The sequence below is a fragment of the Drosophila arizonae genome, chromosome 5, assembly GCF_054131065.1.
Source record: "Drosophila arizonae isolate 15081-1271.41 chromosome 5, UAZ_ARI_1.0, whole genome shotgun sequence".
NCBI classification, from domain to species: Eukaryota; Metazoa; Arthropoda; class Insecta; order Diptera; family Drosophilidae; genus Drosophila; species Drosophila arizonae.
In genome coordinates, this window is record NC_142925.1 from 5,315,547 (window position 1) to 5,329,571 (window position 14,025).

Sequence of the window (14,025 nt, forward strand, 5' to 3'; positions counted from 1 at the left end):
ATTGAGATATAATGCAAGAGCAACGCATTAAATATTTAACAAATGTCAAATAGTGAGTTATTGAATTTCTTTGCGGACTTTAGAATTTTGCAAACAGTTTAGAATTTTTTTATTTTTATGTGATTCTTTTTAATTCTAGCTGTCAAATGGTATGATTGACAGATTAATATAGCAGAATATTAGGTAGGGTAATAGATGTACTATTGCTTATTAATCTGAAAATATTATAAGGTATTAATATTCATATTCATGCTCGAATTTATATAAGGAATTTACATCGGTAATTATAGAAAATCTCAATACTAAAATATTTTCTTAGATTAAAACCGATTGCAAATTAAACATACGAAACAAAAACATAAACAAGCTTATTGATTTATATGTATGCTTAAAATATTGCAAGATAACTTTGTCCGCAGCTCACATACTTGCCAAACTATGAACTTTAAATTAGAAAATTAGACTATGGACTTTGGTATAAGTTTCAGCAAAAATGTTTGGGTACATATTTAATATGTTTATGGTTTAGAAAATCTTTTTATTTCACAAACCAATATAGATATAAATATATCAATCTATTTCTCCTTTATGGCTTTATCAAAAATACATAAATCAGATCTATAAACACACTATAGATATATTTTATAGCAAGCCAAATTCGTGTCGATTATGTTTATAGCTATTTTCCATAAAATTCCCATTTGGCATAGTTTGTCAATGTGTCAAAGACACTCGCCTGCTTGCCTGCTTGCCCCTGCAACCGGCACTCGTATATTTAATTGCACTTTCGCATGCCAACATTTGCAGCTGTGTTTGTTGTTGTTGGAGTTTTATGTGTGTGCGATTTCTGGAGCCGTGCCCAGAAGCAGCATAAAAGAAGAGGCAGCAGTAGAAGCAGAAGCAGAACCAGAGTGTATGTCAATGCGTGGATCTGCTTTGAAAATTTTTAAGGTCTTCTGCCGCTGGTTTTTGGCGCTATTTTGATTAGCAGCTGTCAACGCGTCAAGCGAAAAGCCAAATGATGTTTGACGTTCCACTTCCGTTCGCGCATTGATAAGGTCTATGTGTGTGTGCCTTTCTCTCCCTTGGTGTGTGCCACACAGTCAACGCTTGATATGTCAATCATTGGCTTTACAAATTTAGCAAACGTCACGCTGAGCCTCAAGGCATCAGCGAAGGGGAATTTCGGTGAGGTGCTAGACATTGGGTGGCGGCGTAGGCGTGGCAACGCCACATTCGCACGTGATTTATGGGCCTGGCAAGCGTGACATGTAAAACAAGCGAACAGCAAATACTTTGTCCCAACACACTCACGGCATTATCTAAAGAGCATATCAGTGTTCGTGGTTAAAAGTTGCTGCAAATCATCTTTCAGCATCGGATAGTCGCTGAGCAGCGCAAGCAAACGGAAGTGGCCCACCGACAAAGTGCATGCAACGTGCCAACAGGTGCTGCCACCAGCTGGGCTATCTTACCACAGGCCTTTAATTTACGGCCAGCTGCAACGCAGCTTCGTGCTTGGTCCTGTTCGGCGCGCGCTCAATTGATTAATGTTGGCGGCGCGGCTCCAAATTGACCATGGCAGCTACAAAGAGACGAACGAGCTGCGAGAGAGCTGGAGATGCACACGGGCTGGTGCGCTGCGCCTGTGGGCTTCACTTTGGCTGAAACCAGTTGCCTGAGCTTGTCAAAAGATGCGGCACGTGTGACATGTGCAACATTTGGTGTTGCAACTTTTGTCGCTTGTTGTTTGTTGTTGTTGTTTGCTTCATTAGTGCTGACAGCAGGCCAGAAGGTGTTCCCAGCATCATCTAGCCTACGCTGGCCTCACTCTCTTTTTCTCCCTCTCTCTCTCTCTCTCTATCTCTTTCTGACCAAACGAAAAAAATATAACCAGCCATTCTTTGCCAACAAACTGTCAAAGGCAGTTCCAGCTACAAAAAGAGCTGCAAAAAGAGGACAGAAAACAATCAACAGAAGGGTGTTGGGGGTGGGGTAGGGGTTGCCCTATAGAGAGTCTATGCTACATGGCTGTTGCTGACAAAGAAAGTCTGCTTTACGAATGTTTGATTAAGCGAACTGCAGGGAGCAAAATATGGGGAAAGCATTTAGACTTAAATTATATGATGATTTGTTGAATACATATATTATTTATAATATTTAAAACCAATATTGGCTAAAGTGAAATATGTTTTTTGTTTCATTTAGCAACTAATAGGTGAAACCGATTCTGCTAAGCAGTTATAGCTATTTTACTCAATTTGTTAAATACTTAGTTACAGAAAATAAAAGCTTAAATAATTAAACTAGTTTATAGTTATGCTCTGCTTATATTGAGTTTAAACTTAAAATGTAAATACTTTAGCATGAGAGAGCATGAAAAAAATAATAGTTACTTTAAATATAAATATATAATTTTCTATATTTACACACAAATTATATATATAATACTTTCATTCAATTTAGTTGACTGCTAAAATTGAAGCTATGAATTTTTTAAAACTTCTCATTTTAATTATTTAGTAAATTTTCTTATTATTACTTAACTACTTTACTACAACCCACCGAATTGCTGCAAATGAAATTAAATTTCAACAAAATTGAATCGTATAAATTGCTCATGAAGTGGCTCGCCATTAATTGCGGTAGCTCACAATTTAAACTTGAAGACTCCAATGGGCATCGCAATGCAGCGCAAATGCTGCAAATGGCCAGCCAGCAGGGCCTGTTCTTAGCGGCTGGAAGCGGGACTGGAAGTGAGACTGGAAATGGACTTGCTCTGGCCTTTGCTATCAGCTTTAACTGTAAGACGCAAAGCAAAGCAGCTTGGCTTTCAAACGTTTAGCAGCAGGCAGACAAATACGTTGATTGTTTTCTGCTGTAGCCGGCACGTAAATGATACTGACAGTTTGTGGTGTGGTGCGAGGGGGTAGGTAACAAGCACATGCCAGTCGAATCACTTGATGCGGCATCGCGCCTGTCCAGCTGCCAGCAGCAGGCAAGCGGCCAAGCGGCCAGCAGGCCGTTTCTCAGCTAAAGCAACAGTTGAGACAAAACTTAATTTCTACATTTGCTGACACGACAACAACAAAAGCAACAAACCTCAACAACAACAACAAAAGGCGGCTGTCAGATCATATTTACGGCAGCGGTTGAGTGGGTAAACTGGTAACAGTAGCTCGCGCCACTGGGAATACAGCTCATCTTCGAAGAGACGAGTCGCAGCTAGGGGTAGGGAGTGGCGAAAGGGAGGTGGAGCGGAGCCTATTCCTGGGCATCGATTCCATTAGACGCTTTTAGTGCTTGTTAAATTCCAATTAACAACTTTTTCTGCCAGTTCGACTGATTGGCGATTTGCTGTGGCTGCCTTTTAAGGGCGTGGCAGGTAACCGCCCACCCCGCGCTCACAATCTCTGTCTCTTTCATTTGTTGCCTGTCGCTAGTCGCTCTGCGTTAATTGAACCCGCACACACAGTTGGCCATGTAAGAGTCACATTAGTTGTCTAGTTTGTTTACCTGTCAGTGAGTCGGTCTACCTGTTTGTTTGTTTGTTTGTCACGCAACTGTTGCACGTAGCACGCTGAAAGACAGAAAGAAAAACCTGCACCTGCCATCGCTTGTGTGAGTCAGTGCGACGCACGCGCGTTTTTCTAGCGCTTCACGCGCGTTTTTTACAGCCACGAATAACAATCAATTTTAATTTTAATTTTAATTTGTTTAGCTTCTAGCCAAATGCGGTAACCGACCAGCTGCGCAGGCAAATCATTTTTATGATTGACCATTCGTGTATGATGAGCTGCCCATCCTCGGCCTGCCTCTCTCTCTCTTTCATTCTCTGTCTGTCTACCTTTCCGTCAGCATAATGAAAATTGATTGAAGCAATTTCAATCAACAGAGATTTTTGCGCGCCAAACGTTTTGTTGTTAGTTTTCTTTTTTTTGTTTGTTTAGATTCGATTTTAGTTGTTGCTTTTGGTTGATGGAAAATGCGGTTTGATGTTTACAGCCTAAAATAGATGCGTGGTATTGCAATTAATTGGAAAATGCTTCGTGCAATAAACATTATATATCGGCGATGAAAAACCTGTAATGATTATAAACGCCCAGCCAGAAAATCTAATCTATTTTGGCTGTAGGCCAACGAGATGATCAAGTTTTATGCGCTCATCAATGAAGTTCAATGTGCAAAATAGCTAAGGAGATGCCATAAAACGGAAAAGAATAAAATAAAACATAAAATTGCCTCAGATTAATTTGAATTTCTGCTTAAAATAGAGAGCAATAAAACATTTGTTGTTGTTGTTATGGTTCCCACATAAACATGAACAATATAAATAGTTATCGTTTAGTTGATGTCAGCATTTAGCATTAAACATGAATAAACTTGTACATAAATAACTAAGCCTTAGTCAATTGATTGCAGAGCTAGCCAAAGCCAATAAAGTAATAAGCTAACAAAACAATAATGAATGGCTGCACAATTTTTTGACAGAATCTTTATAAATTGAATTATATCCACAATTTGCAATAAAAAATTAATTTTAATTCTGATAGTAGTCGATGGGAATTTAAGCCATATTATTGATTGGCAAAGGCCTGATAGAAACATGAAGTATATGAAGATGGAGGAGAAATAATGATATTACAATATTTCTTATTTTGGTCTTTATCAAGATTTAAGAGACACAGAATAGAAGTAAATATAATGTATAATAGATAACTTCCGGAAACATTCACTTTAATTTGATTTATTTTATTTATTTATTTATTTTATTTTATTTTTTTTCAAACCTATTTCTGATTCATATCTAATTTCTAATCCATTTGTAAGCCAAACAAATATAAAATAAATAAAATTATTGAAAATAGAAAGAGAAAATCTCTTTTTTTTTAGAGATGTGAGAGATATATGCAAAATGTTGATAATAGCTAAAAGTTACAAAGCTCAGCCTATTCGATCACTATTATGATACATGCATATATTAAAAAGATGTTCACCTACATAGAAAAAGTTTTGTTTATAATAAAATTATAATAAAAAAAATCAATAAAGTTTACGCTCAATCAATCGTGTATAATTTCTCTGTAAAAATGTAATACATTCATCTTTATCTTTATATGGCTGACTATAGACAATACCCAAATCATCATACATGTAGATCTAGCATTCTAGTCTTCTCTTACATTTAATTAACAATTTATTAACAATAAATTTTTGCATTTAATGAATAATTTCAACTGAACTTATTCATAAAAAAAGAATAACAATTTGTTTAGCCAGATGCTAGCACTGCCCTAAGCTAATACAATGCTTAATACATATATAAAATCAAGATCGAAACGAGCTTATGCAACCGCGCAGATAACGGCGCAATACTTTAGAATTAATCTAATAAAATATATACCTACTGAGGCTTATCTGCGAATGCTCTCAAGGAGACCAAATGTGCTCGTCAGCAATTAAGAATTGTTCAATTATAAACTGACTAGACTGTGTATATATCCCATTTCCTATATCTCTGTCTGAGTGTGTGTGTGTGGTACTATATAATTCAAAATTTGTGCTTACAACTAAAGCAATGCGTCGCCAATTCGCTTGAATTCTGACGTTTGTTTGCATATGGATATATGCATATATATATATGTATATTTATGTATACATACATATATGTTAAATAAATCTAGTGTCTGCCATTATTTACTTATTGTATGGTTTGCATTAGCGACCACGTGCGCAACAACAAAAACAACTGTAGCCAAAGAGCCAACTACAACCAACCACCAAGCCCCACCGACCAACCAACTAAACCACCCACCCAGCGACCCACCCATCCAGCCAGCCAGTAAATGCAGTCAACAAACTGCCGTCGCATTTTGGCTAAGACTCGTGTGCATTCGCCCTGCTGCCAAGTTGAATTGTTTAAACTAAACTGATAAATGGCTGGAAAGCCAAACTGATATAGCGTATACGCAGCGTACACAGAAGGAGATAGATAGATACAGGGAGAGCGAGGGTGACAGGGAGAGGGGGTAGCGGGAAGGCAGTTCAGCTCGTAGCGCCGTAATGTCAAATAGACAATAAACGTAGCAAATTGTATTAACTTACGACTTGCGTTGGCTGCTCGTTAGGCTCAACTTGTTACGGCCAACATTTGACAAATTGTTGCAGATACATCATTTTGATCGTGTCACAGTGATAAAAGGCCAAAGAGCAACAACAAATACAGCAACAAGAAACAAAGTCGCGCCGGCGTGAAATCATCGCCGATAAATCGATTACTCGATGTGGCGCGATAGAATTTTGCATTTCAATGCAGGCGGCAAGACAATTAGAGACAAAGATTGATGGCTTTGCAACGTGCCGCAGCAACAGGCCAAAACTCACCGAGATCACAGAAAAGCTGGCTTTGATTGATGCAGATTGTTACAAGGAAAATGGAAAATAGAAAAGGAAAGAAAAAAGACATTTTTTTTGTTGAGTTGTCGTCCGCATGCACGCATGCTGCATGCCGCATGCAACTCGTCTTGCCTAATGCTCGTTTATAACTATGCCACGCCCACTCGAGCTATTGGCCTTAATCAACTTACCCCGGAATGTGAAAAGCGGCCTTCGGCGATGCAAGTTGTTAGGGAAGCTGAGGAGCTGTTGGGGAGCTGGGGAGCTGAGGAGCTGCTGGGGGCACGTCCTGGCTGCAGGCTTGGCTCCGCTCGGCTCGGCTCGTTGACGTTGTCAGCAGTTAATTGAATTAGTTGTTAATTTATGGCAATGTTTTCACTGGGAATTTTGAGAATGTGCCTCGGCCCTCTAACAAAAGGCGGCAGCACTGGATGCTGCTGCTTGAGGCATGCCTCGCCTTCAGCGGCACACACACACACGCACACACACAGAGGCACACAACAAAGCTGCGCCGCGTTCTCAACTCCCAGCTCGAGGCTTGATTAAATGCCTGCCACGTAAATTGGCTTTTAAGCGGCACGAACTGCAGCCGCTTGATAACAAATCAGCTCAAGTCTTTTCTTATTTTCATTGGCACACTTTTCACAAAGAAAACGTCACATTAACGTATATACACTATATGAAGTTGATTAGCTATTGCATTGTACATTGTACATTGAGAGTGATAAAAAATGATTGAAATTTGTATTTTTGAATTTTTCAAAATATTTTTTAACGTCTTTACTTTTGAATTTGCCTTCGAGTTGCGCGCGCCGCTTGGAAAATTGTATTTTCCGTCTTGAGCGTGTGAATTTCGCGGCTGTTGAACGACAACTGAAATCCGCATTTGCCACACACAGAAAAAAGTGATTCGAAAGGCCACGCAACAATTGCGCCGGCCGGCTGTTGCGGCTGCTCAATTTCCAATTGGGTTGCATGTTTTGCTAACAGTGCCAAATTGAGTTTAACATTGCCAACGTGAGCATAACAGTGAAGAGGCAAGCGCTAGCTTTGAATTTAACATTTATGTGAAATTGCGTGAAGCTGAGCAGGGAAATGAATAAAGTCAATTTACTATAAAGAAAATTTAATTTATTCATTCAATTCATGATTAGCAGAGTGCATATATAAAAATAAAAATTTATAAAAATAAAAATAGATAAAGTCAACAAGCTTCTATTTGCTTTGTTTTCTTTGAAGTCTGCTGATAAGCTTTTATAATAAAATATTCTTGAATTAATCTTTATATCAATGCTTTTTGATTTATTTGTGGTCTTGACGCAGTTCGTAAATCATAATCAATGTTGATTCTTTCTAATTGTAGTCTAATTAAAATGTGAATTAGAATCCGTATCAATTTTGTTTCTATAATTAAAAATGCGAGCTATTAAAATAATTCATTCTTAATTTAATATATGTTTATATATTATTACCCATATGATTTGATTCAATTGAGTTTCTGTTTGCCTGCTCTCATGTAATTTTCTTGTTGCTAAACACTGTGACACACAACATGAAAGATATTTCTATAAAATGTAGTTCTTTATCGCATTAGATAAGACTGTGTCAACATGCAGTCAAGCTTCGATAGATGCGTCAATATACACACGCGTAGTATCTATAATTGATAGTAAAAAGCAGACAGCACTTAGATAGTGTCAAAGCAAAGAAATTACCAAGTCATTTGCCTTAACAAATCAGTTTTCAAGTGTGCGGCTGTAAAAGGCTAAAGAAACGTCCCACTTAAATTATTTGTAAGCAAAGGATATACTATTCACAAAATTGGAGCTCTCTAATTGACAGTAATAGCTAATAATACTTGCGTAAAAGTAAAGGAAGATATTTCGTCTGCAAAAATATATTTAAATTTTTAGTTTTCCATTTCCCGCTCTACAAAGCTTAATAAGAATTCCCGAAAATAACATTTCAACATTTTGAAATTAATCCAAACTTTATTTAGCAAAGTTCTGCATCATTAAAAGCTTTTTAGGCTACGGTGTAGGTAAAAGCGAAGCCCGCATCGTTCGAGTCGTAGATTTCATCGCTGTTGAAAAGCACGAGCAAAGGACCCGGGTTGTTGCCTGAGAGGAAGATAGAGAGAGAGAGAGAAAGAGAGAGAGAGAGATAGAGTGAGAGGCTCATAGAGAGTAAAAGCTTTTGCAAGCTTTTGCTAAACTTACTGTTGATGACCACATCGCCTTGCGTAGCACCACAGAAGTAGGTGGCGCGTTGATTACTCTCCACCAACTTAGCCTGTGGCACCATCAAAAAGTCGGCGTTCTCAACGCTCGAGCTGCCGCTGCGATAGCAGGAGCTGTCGGTCATCAGGGAGCTGGCTGCGGTCTCAGCGCCCACATGGAAGAAGTACGAGCGAATGCTAGAAGAGAAACGGAAACATTAGATTTGAATTCAAGGAATTTGTAACGCAAAACCCACCTGAGCGAGGAGGTACCCGTGGTGCGTCTGAAGCAAATGGCATAGTTCATGTGCGAAGGATAAATGCCTTTGCCGTCGTTGTAGTTGAAGGACTTCACAACGCCCTTCGCCTCGGGGAAGTACTGCAAGCAGCCGGGTGGAGCAACTAGGAAGCCATCCGAAAATGAACTGGCACGCATCTCTGGCTGCTGCTCATCCATTGGGAGGAGCTCACGCACTGAGGCACCGGCAGGACACTCGAGCTGTGTCACCACCATATTCCACTCGGGCGTCGGCAAGGATACGCCGCCAGCCCGATTCGCCAGCGAGATGAGCAGATCGACACGATTCACACCGGCCGTGGCATTGAAGGGCACATAGATGTGCTGCCAGACCTCCACGCCGCACAGACGCAGCCCGTTCACCTCGAAATAGTCCTCCGTGCACACGGCGCTCCTCAGCTGCGACTCCTGCTGCTGCTGCAGCGTGGGCTGAGCCAGCGTCATGGCGAAATCGATGCGCAGCTGGCAAACGTATTTGCTGTACGCATTGATGTGATACTCACAGGTGCGCGGCGGATTCGATGGATTCACCAGCTTAATGTCCTTGGCGGAGGTGGTGCCACCGCAGTTGGGCGTGGCCACAGACGCCGCCTGCACACATCCTGCCAGTAGCGTAGACAGACAAACAATTGCAATGTAGCTCTTCATTTCCAGTTTTGACTTCTCCAGCGATGCCTCTGCGGCCTTTTATGGCTGCTCGAGCCTCCGAGCGTGCAACTAATTAGCATTGTTGCGGCGCCTCGATAAGAGATCTATCTCACTTTTATCGCACACACTTGGGGGTCTCTGTCGCACGAACTCTGTATATGTTCAATTCTGCAAACATTTTGCAATTAGAATTCATGTAACTGTACCTAGTATAAAGATATTAACTCTATAAATAAAACCTATATAGTGGGAGAAAAACAAACAAAAGAGACATAATGATAATTTGTACAAGATTATATTGTTGATTTGGGTAAGAAAAAGATTTTATGGAGAGAGTTTTGAGATGGGCTAGAAATAGAAATGTTTACAGTTTAGTCTATATATGTATTTCATATACATATTAAACAAAATTGTATTATTTATGTTTAAAAATATTTATTTATTTATAATTATTATATTCTTTACCTAATATTAATTTACTCTCTAAGCCAAATCTCACGCGCAGAAACTAAGAAATTTCGTATGGATCTCGATTAGATTAGTCATCATCAGTAATAACTTTTTGGCAACCATTTCTAATTTGAGCTTAAGAGAAATAAGCAAAAGTGCCAAGAAAACACATCCCAAAAGTTTACACTAGATAATGTGTGCTAAGAGAAAGCAAACATTCGCTCAGTTTAGTTAGCTTAGTTAAATTCAATGACAGGCCGAATTGCAGATGGGTATTTAAGAATTTCATTGATAAATAATAAATAAATAGCGCATATCCAATCTTTGAGTATCAATAAAAAATAATATTCAAATCAATTCAATTAAAGAGCATGTTCATCAATTGCAACGTACAAAATATTTTTAGAAAATATACAGATTTTTAAATAAGTATATTCGTCATAAAAATTTTAAAACTTTTCTTTCTTTATTATTAAAATAATTTATAACAAGGTCAAATTTCAGCAGCTAAAAATAAATAAATTTAAAATATGTAATTGTATGAAGAAAACATTTGAATAAAAAATTAATAAATAAATAAATAAAAATTGCATACATTTAAAATATAATAAAAACATTAATAAAAGTATAAAATAAATAATAAATACAAGTATAAAAATTCAACAATTGCTTAAAGTGTTTCTCTTTTGCCTTAGAACAATATATACATATATAATTTTCAAATAATAATTAATACGCCTAATTCTTGTATAGTATATTTAATTTTATTATCATACCTATTTTTATTTTTTTATTTTCTCTTCATGACTCATAAATTTAATTATAATCTTAAGTTTTTAACCGATTTGAAGCGTTGCACAAATTTTGTTTTTGTTTTTGTTTTTGTTTTCTCACACTTTGGTTGCATTGATCGCCGGCAATCAATGAAATTGATATTGTGCAATTTCAGGTGATAAGGAATTGATTGATTGATAATTTCTTCTGTCATATTCACACACCAATTTATCGGCCGCATCACTTTTACCACCAACCATTAGCGCAGCATGTGGAATGTGTAGCAACTTTTCACTTTTTGACATCATCGCAGGCATAATTCGAATCGGAGACAGTCTTGCCAGGGTAAACATAACCCAGTTAGAGTTTGTCGAGCAGTCGAGGTTCAATGACTGGCTGGACTTGGTTACATTTGAATATTCATATGCGTAGCCATGTCGTAGCCATTGCCGTAGCCATAGCCGCAGCTGTTGCCGGACTTTAAAGATTTGGGGCCGCTCTTAGATTCTACTTACCAAATATTGACACAAAGTGCTTCTAACACGAATATCACATCAGCGACGACGTCAGCAGCGACGCCAGCGTCGCCAGTGCCGCTGCTCGTGTCTTTTGGGCTTCATATAAAAGCGGCTGCGCTGCCATCAAACATGTTCAGAGTAAATGTGAAAGTGGAGGCGGCAGCAACAACAATAACAACAACAACAACAACTGGAATCGATCATCGAACCGCGTTATTCACAAAGGATTATTATGCTCGCTTTGAGCTGGTTCTACTTGCTGGGCATTTGCGCTTGCGCCTGCGCCGCGCAGCAAGAGCTGCCAACGGCTGCAGCAACAGGTGCAACCACTGAGAAAATATTCGCGAACCAAACCGAGGAGCCGGTGGTCAGTGTGCCGGGCATGTGGCGACAGGCGCGGCGGCGCAACACGCTGGCGGATAGCTGCACCACCAACGGCGGTGCGACGGGCACCTGCCTCACGCGCTTCAAGTGCATGCGTCAAGGTGGCACAGTCAATGGCTATTGCGGCACCTACGGCGTCTGCTGTGAGAGTAAGTGCAAAAGCTGCCTCGCGCTCACTACGTGAATAACTCCATTTCTCCCTCTCTCTCGCTCGCTCGCTCTTTCTCTCTCTGCTTGCCACAGCAAACATGGCGTGTGGCACAACGACACGGCTGAAACGCACCATCATACGCAATCCGGCCACATTCACGACCAACATCTGCCAGTACACGATCGAGGCCTACAGCGCCAACGTGCAGCAGCTGCGCATCGACTTCGAGCAGTTCGAGCTGCAACAGCCGACATTTAGCGCCGCGGATGACCGTCTGCTGGAGTGCCAGGATTACTTTGAGGCCGGCAGCTTTAAGCTGTGCGGCATGAATGCGGGCCAGCATCTGTATCTGCCATTCAATGTGGCCGCCGGCATCGATCAGATCACGCTGACCTTTTCGGTGCCGTCGCGCTGGCAGCAGAGCAACTGGCGTCTGATTGTCACCCAGCTGGAGGGGCCGCAGGCGGGCAGTAAACGCAAGACCAGCATGCTGGGCGGCCTCGGTGGCAGCGGTAACAGTTTGCAGGATCTGCGCAGCATCTTCGCCTCCCATCACGCCGACTACGAGCTGCTGGCGCCCGCCGGCTGTCAACAGTATTACACGGAGCTGACGGGCACCATACGCAGTTTCAACTATCAGCCGACTATGGGCAGCGTCTACATGCCGGAGACCAGTTACACCATTTGCATCAAGTCCACGCCCAGTGCCAGCATGATTGAGTGAGTGTGCCTCTCTGTCTGCCTGCCTGCTTGCCTCATCTGTGGCATTCCAGTTGCTTCCATTCAACGACCTCTTCAACACTTTCAGATATAGCTTCAGCCGGCTGGCCATGTCGCTGCAGACGGGCGAGGGCGAGGGCTATGATGAGGCGTGCCATGCCACGGTGCATACGCCCGGCAGACAGGAGGATTATCTACTGATACCGCAGTCGTTGCTGGCCAGGAATACGGCTTATCAGCCGACCTACTACTGCGGCATCAACGAGAATTTCATAGTCTACGGTAAGTGTGTGGCATGCTTGGGGCATGCCTGGGACATGCATTGCTGACCTGCTGTTAATATCGGTTTAAATATTTACACAACCCATATGGCACTTGGCAACGCAGCATCGCCGCCCTACATGATCCACTTCTCCAGCGACGAGATGACCCTCGACGCCACCCAGGAGACGGGCTTCAGTCTGACTTATCGCCTACGTACATCAATTCTGTAAAGTGGCTGCCCGGTTAAGTGGGCCCTTAGATTAGGCAGCATTTTAGCCATGTGCATAGAATTTAATAAACTAAAGTGAAAACGATTCTCGAACTCAACTCGAACTCAACTCGATTTACTTGCCCCACACATACATACACACACACACACACACATGCACACTGGCTGCATTTGCAGTAAATTGCATTTCAGTTTGCCAACAATATGGGCAATATTTACCGCAAAATGTTATGGCAGAGCTCTAGAGTTAAATAATGCGAGAAAACAACAACAAAGGCCATTTTATGGATATTTCTGGCGAAACTATTATGGGCATTCATGGGCTTTGGTAAACTGTGAATCTGTGAACTTTGAAACAAACAATTATTCTTTGGACTTAAATATGGATAATCATAATATTTGGTTGAGCATTAAATATCTCCATGGCCATTGACATTTTGGTTGTTATCCACTGCATGGATTACAATTCGGCTTTGTCCCTTTGTGCATTGCCAAAGCAGAAATTTGTCAATTGATTAAGCAGAATTGGAATGCATTTCTACTCCATATACATAATTTTGTAGTGAGTGGAACATTTCGGCAATGTTTGTATGAACTTTCGAGCAAAATTATATGAATTTTGTATAAATACTTAAATATATTATTTATATATGTAAGTGAAGAGAAGTTTGAGAGCCAGTTTTGGTAGACCGCTAATTAATGTTTCATTGTCATTACGCATATTTTATATTTTACTTTTTCTATACTTTCAAATTTGCAAAAAAAATTGGGGGCATTCTTTTATTATTATTATATTACTTATATTTTATTTAATTCATTTATTATTATTTTATTTAATTTCTTAATTTATGTATTTTATAGATATTAAATCACATTATCTATAAAATACATTACACATTATATATTTTATATATATTTATATATAGTATGCGGTATTTAACATAATTATTAAACATTTTATTTTGAAAATTAAAA

The 14,025-nt window shown here is 39.9% G+C and overlaps 3 protein-coding genes across 5 annotated transcripts in view; 1 reads left to right on the top strand and 2 right to left on the bottom strand.

Moving 5' to 3' along the window:
* Positions 1 to 7,283, bottom strand: part of Dh31-R (Diuretic hormone 31 Receptor) — a 36,031-nt gene extending 28,748 nt beyond the window's left edge. For all 3 annotated transcript variants that reach the window (XM_018012785.2, XM_089469955.1, XM_089469954.1), the window contains exon 1: positions 6,588 to 7,283. The gene's annotated coding sequence lies outside the window, so the exon portion shown is untranslated. The remainder of the gene's footprint in view (positions 1 to 6,587) is intronic.
* A 1,084-nt stretch (positions 7,284 to 8,367) lies between these two features.
* Positions 8,368 to 9,594, bottom strand: LOC108615063 (uncharacterized). Its single transcript, XM_018009298.2, has 3 exons — positions 8,872 to 9,594; positions 8,616 to 8,812; positions 8,368 to 8,516 (listed from the first exon to the last, which is right to left on the bottom strand). Exons 1-3 carry the CDS (start codon positions 9,558 to 9,560, stop codon positions 8,422 to 8,424), a joined length of 981 nt encoding a protein of 326 aa, XP_017864787.2. The 5' UTR covers positions 9,561 to 9,594; the 3' UTR covers positions 8,368 to 8,421.
* A 1,456-nt stretch (positions 9,595 to 11,050) lies between these two features.
* LOC108614855 (uncharacterized) lies at positions 11,051 to 13,148 on the top strand. The gene is made up of 4 exons (XM_018009076.2): positions 11,051 to 11,835; positions 11,930 to 12,557; positions 12,646 to 12,839; positions 12,945 to 13,148. The coding sequence occupies exons 1-4, from the start codon at positions 11,535 to 11,537 to the stop codon at positions 13,049 to 13,051; spliced, it is 1,230 nt and encodes a 409-aa protein (XP_017864565.1). The 5' UTR covers positions 11,051 to 11,534; the 3' UTR covers positions 13,052 to 13,148.
* The last annotated feature ends 877 nt before the right edge of the window (positions 13,149 to 14,025 follow it).